The sequence below is a fragment of the Protopterus annectens genome, chromosome 2.part2 (assembly GCF_019279795.1).
Source record: "Protopterus annectens isolate FY-2018-M chromosome 2.part2, PAN1.0, whole genome shotgun sequence".
Lineage (NCBI taxonomy): Eukaryota > Metazoa > Chordata > Ceratodontiformes > Protopteridae > Protopterus > Protopterus annectens.
Window position 1 is genome coordinate 485,546,165 of NC_056730.1, and position 12,482 is coordinate 485,558,646.

Below are 12,482 nucleotides of genomic sequence, written 5' to 3' on the forward strand. Positions count from 1 at the left end.
GTTGGATGTTAAAAAAGTTAGTCATTATACCAACTCAAAAAATGAAATGTTTGCAACAACATCTGCACTTAAATAAAAATGACTAACCATAAAAAACATTTTAAAATACCAGTTTCCTAGGTTTCAGAACATAAAAGTCTGAAGTCTGGTTGGGGTTGTAGATTGTTAAGGAATATGCTTAAAGATGTGTTTGGATTGTCAGTGAATTGTTACTACAGCATCCCCACACAGCATATTAAATTACTGAACATCCACGGTTTTAGGATTCTGTCTAATAAATCAAATTCTATATGAAATGGTATATGGATGGGCATCAAAAATATCTCACGCACATTTCATTTCATTGCATGTCTTTATCAGTGCAAAGTAATAATAAAAAGAAAAAAAATTTTAACAATTCACTGACAATCCAAACACATCTTTAAGCATATTCCTTAACAATCTACAAACCCAACCAGACTTCAGACTTTTATGTTCTGAAACCTAGGAAACTGGTATTTTAAAATGTTTTTTATGGTTAGTCATTTTTATTTAAGTGCAGATGTTGTTGCAAACATTTCATTTTTTGAGTTGGTATAATGACTAACTTTTTTAACATCCAACTCCAAAGCACCACACCTTAGTACTAGACTTACTAATTAATTAATTGTATAATTGCTAGGCTATTTAATGGAGGTTACTGCATACTGCATTTTGTTTTCACTTGATAAAGCTCAGGACTGCCTGGTGATTTTATCTGTGACTTTTGGAATACTTCAGTGTGATTTTATCTGTGACTTTTGGAACACTTCAGAAATAAAAATACAGCCTTGTGGACTTTAGCAGAGTTCTGGTTCCTTTCTTCAAGGTCAAAGATATTAAATAGCATTGGGCCGAGTATATATCCTTGGGGGACACCAGTTGGGTTTGGGAGGAAGGTTGAGGTGCCAGTTTTCCATTTTACGGCCTGAGATTGGTCAGAGAGATAGCTGCTGAACCAGGCAAGGGTGTTGTGTGATTAAGATTAGCAAGGTGGTTTAGGAGATGGACTGGGAGACAGTATCAAAAGCCTTGGAGAGGTCAAGGAGGACTGTGGATACAAGTTCTCCAGAGTCATGGTCGTGGTTTACTATATCGAGGAAAGAGAGGAGAGCAGTTATTGCGCTGTGGCCTGGACGAAATTTGTGTTGAGTTGGGGTAAGGAGTTGGTTATTAGTAAGGAATGGCATGGGTTGGAGGTGGATGCATTTCTCAAGTATTTTTGAAATAGATGAGAGAATGGCTATGGGACGGAAGTTGGAGATGCTATTATTTTTGCCTCCTTTGTGGAGGAGTAGGATGAAGGCTGCATGCCACAGTTTAGGAACATAAGATTCCAGTATGGATCTGTTAATGCGAATGCTAATGGGGATGGCAATGCCATCTGCTGCAAGTTTTAGAAAGAGTGAGGGAATGTTGTCAGGGGCATTGGAGCCTGGCTTGAGCTTAGAGAGGAGTTTAGTTATATATGAGGTGGAAATGGGTTTGAGATGAAAGATGTGATATGAGAAAGGAATGGATGATGGAGGAGAGAGTTTGAGTAGGGGGGAGGAGTTGTTGTTTGGGAAGGTCTTTGTGAGTTCTGCTATAGAGTTAATGAAGAAGAAGTTGAATAGCATGGCTATTTCTGGGTTAGACTTGCTAGTGTCAGGGCAAGATTGTTTTTGGTACCAGGGATGAGAAGAATTGTTTGGGAATTTTGGAATGATTAGATTGAAGTTTGGTATAGTATGATTTTTTTTATCTTTATAATATGTTTTTTGGCTAGGTTACGGAGTTGTTTATATTTAAGAAGGGCGTCTGGGTTCTTATTGCGATGGTAAAGTTTCCAGGTTTTTTCCCTTTGTTTCATAAGTATTTTGGTGTCTTTATTAAGCTAAAGGGCTGAGTTGGTTTTTATACGTTTTGTTTTGGGGGAGGCATGAGAGTTAAGGGTGGCTAAGAAGGTTAAGTTGAAATGTTCAACGGCCTGGTCTAGAGGAAGAGTTTTGTAGATTGTCCCAGTTTATTAGTTTGACAGAATTAGAGAAAGTTGTGGGGTTAAAGTTTGTGAGATTTCGTGTATGGATATATTGGTGTTGGTGAGGAGAGGAGGAAGTTGCTCTATGGACGAAGGCTGGCAAGTGGTCACTAATGAAGTCTGGTAAGGTGCCCTTATGAGAGATTTTTATTAGGGTAAGAGACTAGGATCCAGTCAAATATGGAGCCTGGGGGGTTGTTTTTATTAGGTCTGGTAATGGTGTTTGTAAGTTGAAATTATATAGGTTGATTGAGATGGTGGGATTATTGTTATCAATTTTGTTCCAGTCAATATTTACATCTCCTAGGATGTAAGTCTCAAGCTTAATATTGGTTGAGGCCCATAGAAGGATTTCGTCAAGTATATTTGTTTCCAGGGGGGGATATAGAGGGCTATGACACAGATGCTTTTATGGTTATTTAGTTGGAGAATGACTAGTTCAGCGTTGTTGAACTGAGGAATAGGATTTTGGTAGGGAGTGATGTAGAGTAGACTAGAGTAAATTAAGGCCACTGCTCCTCCCTTCTTTTTTAGGCGATCATGTCTAAGAGCTTGAAATCCAGGGGGTAGGATTTCAGAGTCAGAAATATTGAGTTTTAGCACTGTCTCAGAGACAGCTACTGTGTCAGGTAGAGTATGGTATAACCAAGCGTGGAAGTGGGCTATTTTATTTTTTAGACTCTGGGCATTGATGGTCAGGAGTTTGTGATATTTAGGGTTGGTAATATGGGTGGTAATAGGGGGGAGTTGGATTGTTGCTGGTACTAGGTCCTGGGTTGGGATGTATGTCACCTGCTAGGCATAGGCAGTTAAATGGGAATGAGAGCAGTGGTTTGGGTTTACTCCTAGTGTTTTGTGTGAGGTATAATAATGCTTTAGGAATATGATGTTTAATTAAGGAGGGTAGACGTTTTAGTTTGAAGCAGAGAAGTGGGTTTGGTTGAACTAGGGTGGGTGATATAGTATGAAAGTGAAATATGGTAGAGTGATAATGGGTGTTGAGGGTGATAGTAGGGTGAAGAGGAGATAGGAAAAAAGGGGGTAGTTTGTAAGAGGAATAAGAGGTAGCATGGTATAGAGGAATTAGAAGTAGTAGGCAGAGGGAAGGGATGAGAAGGGTTTGAGTAGGCATGGTGTGGTGTAGGTATAAATAAATAGTTGGGTGGAGGGTATTGAAGAAGTAGTTGGATGTAGGGGGAACTATGAGAGTGTAAGAGGGAGGTGTTTAGAAGTGAGTAAAGTGCTATAAGGTTTGGGATGGGGGGGTGAGAAAGTATTAGAGGATGGGAGGGGATAGTGAGGAGATGTGAGTGGATTGGGAGAGATGAAGGGGAGAGGACTTTTGGCTAGGATAAGTGTAGAAGCACTGGGGTGGGTAAGAATTGGGGGTAGGGTAGGGGAGCGGAGTGAGCCTGCAGGGTGAACAGAGCAGGTAGAGCAAAGAGAAGAGATGGCCCAGAGAAAAACAATCAGTGAACAGAAGCTGGAATACAGGTAAAGACAGGGAGAGGGTTATATCTTTGTAGTGAGTAGACTAGGGAAAAATGTTTAAGAATACTATAGTACATCAGATCAAGCCTTGAGAAGTGAAAGTTAATTCCACAGACTCTCAAGTGAGGAACAGAGAGAAAAGTGAACAGTGGGGCTGTGTAAAGGTGTTTTGCAGAACTTTCCAGGGTGTATGCTGCCACCAAGTGGTGAAGGAGGAAGGTGGTACCCTAAATTAAAAGGAATTTACAGCTATGTCTAAATTAATCTAAGAAGTTTACAAGGAAGTGGACATGGAGTAGCATGTAAACCTGGGAGAGGGGGGGCAGCGGACTGTGACAGGCTGCTATCATGCACACCGATGTAGAATGCTGGGCAAGATTATAAATTGCCAACAGCAATGTTCAATATAGCTACATAGACTGATGTTCCTTCGTAAGAGGGAAACTAAGCCCTTTAGTTAGGTTGGAGTTGATTGAGGCTGGGAGCAGCTTATCCAAGGATGTCTTCACTCAGATCGGAGGGAATTCCTGTACAAAAAGCAGGTAGAGGTAGCACCCGAGGGAGCAAGCTGTAAAGAGAGGAGAGAAATGAACCAATAAACAAACTGTAATTAAGGGGAAATAGAGGGGGTTTGGAAGGAGGATAGGCAGCTGGTCTCATCTCCCACAAGGTGAGATAACATACTGGACTTGGTTCTCACCCACATGGGTGACTGCTGCACCACTCCCATAGTATGTTCTTCCCTGGTGAAATCAGATCATCAGTCTGTCTCATTTGAAGTTTCTATCCAACCCAACCCCTCCCCAACCATAACCAGGCTAAAAAACCTCTCAAAAGCTGACTACACCATCCTAAGGGTGGGTATCAGCAACTTCACACCACTGCCCTCCTCAGAGTATACAAACTATGCTGAACAGTATGGCAGTGCAGTATACAAGCACCTGCTCAACTGCATGGACTCAGCCATACCCAACAGAACTAAAACCTGCTCCTCAAGGAAACACAAATCTGTTTGGTGGACATCCTCTATCAACAGGCTTTACAACAAAAGGAATAAACTGTTGTTCAGGGGTAAAAAGGAACAAATCCTAAATTGGAAAATCTCCCTCCTCCGCCTCAACAAGCAAATTAGATCACTAGTGAAAAACTCCAATGTTAATTATGAGTTGAAACTAGCCTCTGGAAACAAAGGGAAACCGCAAGTCCTTCTTCAGTTACGTTAGGAACCTCCATGACATAGCCCAAGTTTGTTCCGAATTTGTACTTAATGGTACCATTTACACTGATCCTGCCAACTTAGCCAACCTGCTAGCTGATAGGTTCAGTGCAAACCTCACCCCCTTATCACCCCCCAAAGGCCCAGCCGACATCCCAGATTCTTCTCCCACACCTCACATCTCCATAGATCAAGTGTTAAAGGCCCTATCCAAGGCAAAGGACACAACTTCCATGGGACCTGATAATATCCCATCTTTAGCAAGAACTAGCTTCGTCATTGAGCACCCTATTCAACCACAGCCTAATTACAAGCTTCATTCCAGCAGTGTGGAGAACCACCATTGTCATCCCCTTGCACAAAGGTGGTGCCACTACTGACCCGGGAAGCCATGGAGCATACTATAATGGATCTCATAAACAAGGACATAGGCAATATGCAGACACTCGACCCCACCCAATTCGGATTCGTCAGGGGCAGATCTTGCCTATTGAACCTAGTTGACTTCTTTGAGACTGCCACCAAGGCCTTGGATAAGGAAAAGTCAGTACATACAGTTATCTTGACCTGGCCAAGGCCTTTGACACTATCCCCCACTTGGGCATCATGGAAAAGCTAACACAACTCGGTGTTAATCCCTATCTTGTCAGATGGGTGGCCAACTGGTTCACAGGTAGGACCCACAAGATCAAAATAAATGCCACCACCTCCGACAGCAGACTTGTCACTAGTGGTGTTCCTCTGGGATCTGTCCTGTGAACCCTACTGTTTGGCATCTACTTTTCAGAGGAACAGGCAAAGACAAAGGGCCTGTGGCTGATCACGTTTGTGGATGACTGTAACTTGGGTGCTGTCATTGACTCCCCAAATTACATTACCATACTGCAAGATGGTCTCGATGCTACAAATAATTGGTGTCAAAGTCATGGCCTTAAGTTAAACACAAAAAAAATGTATTATTATACCATTCGGCAAAAACACAGCCCCTACTGATTACCACTTCAATGACAACCCCCTAAGCACATAGAGACCTGGGTACTCAGATTGACAACAATCTCACATTTGACCATTTGGTAGCAGTGGTCAGAAAAGCCTTTTGCTTGATTCATCTCATAAGTAAAGGGATTCCATCCAGTAAAAAGGAGGTTATTACCTCGCTGTACTCATCCCTCATTAGACCTATAATTGAGTATAATGCCCTGTTTGGTGTACGTCTCCAAAGATCTGCACCAACCGGAATTCCACAGAAATACATCACAAAGAGAATCCATGGCCTCCAACACCTGTTGTATGTGTACAGGCTCAAATCACTATCACTTTACTCGGTATCATACAGATTGCTCAGAGGTGATCTGTGTCTCACCTACAAGGCAATATCGGATCCTGCCCTACTAGAGATGCTCCATATCCGTAAGTCTAACTCCTCGCACATTACCCACTTGATAGGCTTAAGTCTAACATGCAACATCAACAAAACCTGCTGGAGAGATAGGTTTGTCTCCCAGAGGCTGCCCCGTCTCTGGAATAGACTTCCCATACATGTCAAACAGAGTATCTCGCTGACCCTCTTCAAGTGCAACCTTGATAAGCATATGGGTAACCACAAATTTGTCCCAAGGTTTCCACTTTTGTCCCTCATTGACAGAGGCGACAGCTGCTGACTGAGCTTTCTTTTTTGGGGATAAACACTTGGCTAGGCTTGTAAGGGCCCCAGGGCCATTAGCCTAGTAACCTCCTATGATCCTATGATCCTGTGTTCATTAATCATATGGTATGTTTTGTTTTACATATAAAACTGATGAAGTATTTATTTGGTACAAAAGCAATCTTTGTTAAAAGTGTTTCAATTTATAAGTTACTAATATTTATTCTGATAGATGTCTAGTTATAATGATTTTGTTAGTGAGTTGGTTTCTTAATTAATAAAGTTTGTATTAGTAGGTTAGCCTTAATAAACTGTTTTTATACTATATATTTTAATGTGTCTAGCTTTGTAGTTTCAGTTCTAAGGTAGCACAGCCTCAGTTTACACTATGGTGTTAAAGGGAAAGCGGGACTTAGTTAAAGGAATGAATTTAATGCTTTTATTGCTCTTAACTGAATCATCCTCTGCAGCCATCCCTTGCTCCAAATAACCTGACTATATATAAATGAATGTTTTTAATGCTTTTTATTATACTCAACTAGATTCACTTGTTTTTGTGTTTTAATAAAGGTTTTTTTTTAACTCAACTGTGGACTATCAACTTTTTTATTATTTTGTAGTAGATATTTTATAGTTCATAGTTATGGTCTAGGTTATCGGTCCTGGGGCCTATACAAGCCCAGCTAAAAAGGTACCCTGGCTTTTGCCACCCAAGAAAATTATTTTCCTGTGCCACTGTCGAGCAGAGCCACAGAGGTGATCCCCGGGGTGAATTTCCTATTTCCCATCCAATCATCGAGATTTTTCTTGAAGAGTGCTAATGAGGAGCTTTGTTTGATATAGATAGGTAGTTTATTCCAGGGTATGGGAAGTCTCTGGGACAGGAATCTACCCCTCTGGCATGTTCTGTTTATTGTGGTGACAAGGTTTAGGTCCCTAGAGTGTGTAGCTCGGAGGGATTGGGATTTCTTTAAGTGGAGCATGTCCAGCAGCTCTGGGTTTGACATAGCTTTGTATGTTAGGCAGAAATCACCTCTGAGTAGGCGACGGAGTAAAACTGGAGTTTTTTGAGATGGTCTGCGTAGGGCATCTGTTTGAGGCCGGTAATCCTCTTTGTGAGGTATTTCTGCAGCCTTTCCAGTTGTTGTAGATGTCTTGTGAGGTACATATCAAAAGGGGCGTTGTACTCTATATTGGGTCTAATGAGTGATGAGTAGAGGGGAACAATGACCTATTTTTTTCTGGATGAGAAACCTTTTGTGATGAGGTGTGCCATGTAGAAGGATTTCCTGACTACTGTGGTGATGTGATTATCAAAGGAGAGGCTACTGTCCACCTGTGTCCCAAGGTCTCTTATCACACTTTTGGTGTTAAGCATACTACCGCCTATGTTGTAGTTCATGGGTACAGAGTTTTTACCAAAGGGGATGACAATGCACTTTTTGGCATTGAGCTTGAGGCCATGGCTTTGACACCAGGCATCTGTCTCAGTGAGGCCCTTTTGTAGGATGTCCACATCGTTAGGAGTTTCGATTATGGCTCCTATTTTGCAGTAATCTGCGAACTTCATTAGCCAAAGACCTTCTGTGTTAGCCTGTACTTCAGAGAAGTAGATACCAAACAGGAGGGAACCCAAGACTGAACCCTGTGGTACTCCACTTGTCACTGGTCTGAAGTCAGATGTGGAGTCTGCTACTTTCACAGTGTGGATTGTGTCAGTGAGCTAGTTGGCAACCCATCTTGTAACATAGGGATTTATACCTAGTTTAGTGAGTTTATCTATAATTCGAGAGTGGGGGATGGTGTCAATTTTTCTTAGTGAATTAGGTACATAACATATTTCAAAGAGTGAACTTCACACCCTCCACACTGCAGAGTTTCTACTTGGTTTATTATTGACACATATGTGCTAAATCCTGATAGCTTCTAGCCAACAGGGGTAGCATGGGAACCAGAAGTCAGATGACCAGATGTATGTGATGTCATTCTGTAGTCCATAACTAAAATAATGTTTTAATACTAGAAGAGACTGAAGTCTCAGGGTAGTCTGTTTTTGTAACCTGACAAAGTAGGAAGACCACTCGTTTACTTCATCTTGCCTTGCTCTAGTAAGTGAACCAGGGAATAGTAATTCTTTAGACAAGTCAGAAAAATATAGTGAGATTAGTTAAGTACTGTTTTTCTGTATTTGTGTGAATCTGTTTGTCTGTGTTATTTTAATATTTCCTGTGATTGAAACTCTGGTGTTTACTGTAAATAGTTATTTAGTATGTTCAAGTTCTTTTTTTATTTATTATTAAATATATTTAAACTTTTCATTGTGGCTGGTCCTTTAGAGAATATTTTAAACTTTGAGAGGACTTATATCTACTTGGTGACATTGTGGCCACTCCTGAAAGCCTTACCACATTAGCCAAACACTATCATTTGTATTTTTATTAATTTCACTCAGTAAAATCGTGTACCCTTGAAAGAGCCTTAGAGTAGCTGGCTTTGGGGTGTCTGATGGCAGTGTAACTACCTTAGAGTCTGGGCAGAAGGGGGCATAGCTAGTAAATCTGTTCCTGACTTTCCCAGGTGTGTGTGTGTGTGTGTGTGTATGTGTGTGTGTGTGTGTGTGTGTGTGTGTGTGTGTGTGTGTGTGTGTGTGTGTGTGTGTGTGTGTGTGTGTATGTAATCTCAAAGAGTGTGTGTGTGTCAGCTGTTTGGAGCATGGACATGAAACACTGGTTTCGCAGAGAAGGTGATGGAGAGCTTTGCTTGGACACTCGGCTGAGGTCTCAACTCTATAGCTGTGCCAATGGGAAGTCTTACTGGGGATCTGGAGAGAGAGGGAAAACCAGGCCCTGGACTGAGTGTGGTCCCAAATTGCGGTTGGTGTAGATAGCTGCATTTGGAAATACTAGGTGTATCCATTTTTGTTGCAATTGAATGCGCCTTTCCAGTGCCAGTGGTGAGGATTCAGGCTCCTTGATTACTTGCCCAGAGTGGGGACATCACAAACAGCACCATCCTAAGAATGGGAGAGGATTCTTCACTTTTGGCTAGGTCTTCACCCCTCATCACCTGCTTCAATTCATGGAGTGCAGTGACATTGATGCCATTCATGTGCATGTAAAACCGTATACATGTCCTCCACTGTGAATATTCTGTCTGTCCCACCGATTCACTTAGTACACCTGATCTAGAGCCCCTTACTACCACCAGAACCTTTATTCAGGTGGGAAACTTACAGGCCTCCCATTGAGGATGAGCCAGCATTAAGCTGCTTATTCCTACCTCCCCCCAGCTGGCTGCTCCATTGACTGGACCTATTGGTTAAATCCATTTTTAAAGGGTCATCATCAAGGCTCCATCCTTGAGTATAATATTCTATATTTGTATGCATTTAAAATTATCCATTCTGAAACAAATTTGTATTACATGGAGCATGCACAGTTATGCTTTGACAGTGAGAAAAAGACCAACTTGATAAGTACCTTTCATTGCTGTTATACTCATGCTAGAGCATACACATCAATTACCACAGAACAGTACTGGGAAGTGGTAACAGATTTTAATGATGTTAGTCCATCAGAGGTACACTTACCTTCTGATTGCTGTCCGTGTGGCAATGCAAAGTGATTAATGGCTTTCAAAGCTGTAATACAGTTGACGCTCCTACAGTTTTCTTCTTTGTAACTAGCAGTATGTTGAAGCAGCTGAAGCTCTGTGTATTGAAAAGCATTACAATTGGGTTTCTTTAATCATAACTGCTTATTTGCTCTTGGCATGGATGCCATGATTCACCTCTTGAGCTTTGCGTTGCTCTTCTCTTAAGACAAATTTCTTGACATCCATCAGAATCCCTTGTTTTTATTTCACACTTCTATATTCAGTCAGTTATTTGGAAAAGTTTTAAGAACACTTGGGATCAAAATTGTTCTTCAAAATGTTTGTTAATCTGTCTGCAAATAAATGCTTATCCAGCAGTGTTACATTTACTGTAGACATTAAGCTGGCACGTTCTTCAGAAAATAAAACCTAACCTGAATGTAATAGGTATTCCAGAGCTAAAAAAATTCATTTTTATCATTCATTTCTCTGAGTTATCTACTTTAAGGTTCTATTTTTTTACATTTGTTTTCTTTCAACAGTTACACAGTCAAATTTAATGAGTGCACCACCTAGAGGCTTTTCCATACTCAAACGTTATCATCAACAACAGTATGATCAATTTCCAGAAGATGATGAAGAAAGTAACCAAAGTGATGAAGGATCTGGATTGACTTTTTTCATTAGCAGAGACAGCCATAGTAAAAGTGACCGTACTGAAGTGAAATATATTGATGAAAACGTTCAGTGGTACCTTACTTCAAAATGGATGACTCTGTTTGTCCCTTCAGTTTACTCGTTTACTTTTGCTATGAGTTTGCCTTTGAACTTGCTATCCATTCTGGTGTTCCTGGCTAGAAGAAAGTTGAAGAAGCCAGCTGTAATCTACATGATGAACCTGGCTGTTGCTGATGTGCTGTTTACTGTTTTACTTCCCTTTAAAATATCCTACCATGTTTCTGGTAATGACTGGCAATTTGGACCTGTTCTGTGTCAGATTATGACAGCTGCATTTTACTGTAACATGTACTGTTCAGTTTTGCTGATAGCATGTATAAGTGTGGATAGGTTTTTAGCTGTGGTATATCCCATTCAGTCACTTTCATGGCGTAGCAATGGACATGCTTATTTGGTTTGCGTTATCACCTGGATTGTTGCAATTGCCGGCAGCATTCCTCTGCTGTGTACAGACCAGACTGCTGAAGTACCTGGGCTAAACATAACAAGCTGCCATGATGTGTTAGACCTGTCTAAATTTAAAGATTACTATATCTACTTCTTTCCATGTTTCAGTTTAGTTTTCTTTTTTGTGCCTCTTGTCATTACAGCATTCTGCTATTTTAGAATTCTTCGCTGCCTTAGTACCACAAATAAAGCAGGCAGCTGTCGGAGGACACGTGCAATCTTCTTGGCAGCTGCAGTGTTAAATGTTTTCATCATCTGTTTTGTACCAACAAATGTTTTGCTAGTAGTGCATTATTTACAGTTTACTTATGGATATAATAATTCTACGTATTTTGGTTACCTTCTTTCACTGTGTGTTGGGAGCCTTAATTGTTGTATTGATCCATTGATTTATTATGGTGGTTCATCTCAAAGGCAGGAGCACTTCTATAAATTTGTGTGTTGTGTGAAGCGTTCAAAAAGCAGCAGTAGCAACAACCAGTCAAATAACAGGGACAGTAAGACAAGCAGTATCACTACTAAGCTCACCAGCAGCATCTATATGAAATTGTTAGCTTAAGGCATGCAGTGGCTATGGAAGAAAGTCTCAAGACTCAGTTAATTAAGTCAGAAGCAAATGTACATTTTTGACATTACACAGTATTATTATTAGGGCTTGATATGTTTTAGAAGGAAATGTCATTATTATTAATAAATCAGTAAGGTGCTCCAAAGTTATGCAGTATTATGTTACAATGTTATTCTCAGATGAATGCTGTATTTTTTTCTTGTGCTTTGAACCACTCCAGGAGCAATGTTAATATGTCAGTCTTGTGTCATACCTGGAAATAATACAATGCAGTTTGTGGCCCCACATTCAGTGCATCTATATGAAGTATAGGGCAGTGTTAAATGCTGTATAAACTAACATTAAGAATTAAATGTTTGAGGATAATGCTGTATAGTGTATGATGCAAGAATCATTCTGTGTTAATTGTCATCAACTGTTTGGTTATTTTGTGCATTTGGCAGTCCAACAACCTTAGACTCAATGATCTCTGCACCTATCTGATCTCATGGAAATATACCCATACTTGGTTTAGACGCATGCTGATGCTTGTGGTCACTGTTTGTATTGGCCTTCAGTCATGGATGGCTGTTTCACATATACCGTTAGCCCTTGGAAGGATTGAGTAAATGAAATGTGCCACTGAGAGTTACTGCTAGCAAGACTCAAAATAAATAATTTGAACTATGTGATAATAAGAGTAAATGCAAAAGCTGATTTGAAATATATCCTTTAAAAATACTAATCTATATAATTTATTGTAAAT

General features: G+C 40.5%; 1 protein-coding gene across 2 annotated transcripts in view; it reads left to right on the forward strand.

Annotated features, from left to right (window-relative positions):
- The window catches only part of F2R (coagulation factor II thrombin receptor), a 446,991-nt gene that overhangs the window by 312,655 nt on the left and 121,854 nt on the right, over positions 1-12,482 (forward strand). The window contains exon 2 of one of the 2 annotated variants that reach the window (XM_044063968.1): positions 10,527-11,886. The exons of the other annotated variant lie outside the window; for it this stretch is intronic. Within the exon in view, the coding sequence (XP_043919903.1) occupies positions 10,527-11,728 (1,202 nt within the window). The 3' untranslated portion in view covers positions 11,729-11,886. Of the gene's footprint in view, positions 1-10,526; positions 11,887-12,482 lie in introns of those variants that run through there. 2 annotated transcript variants of the gene reach the window in all.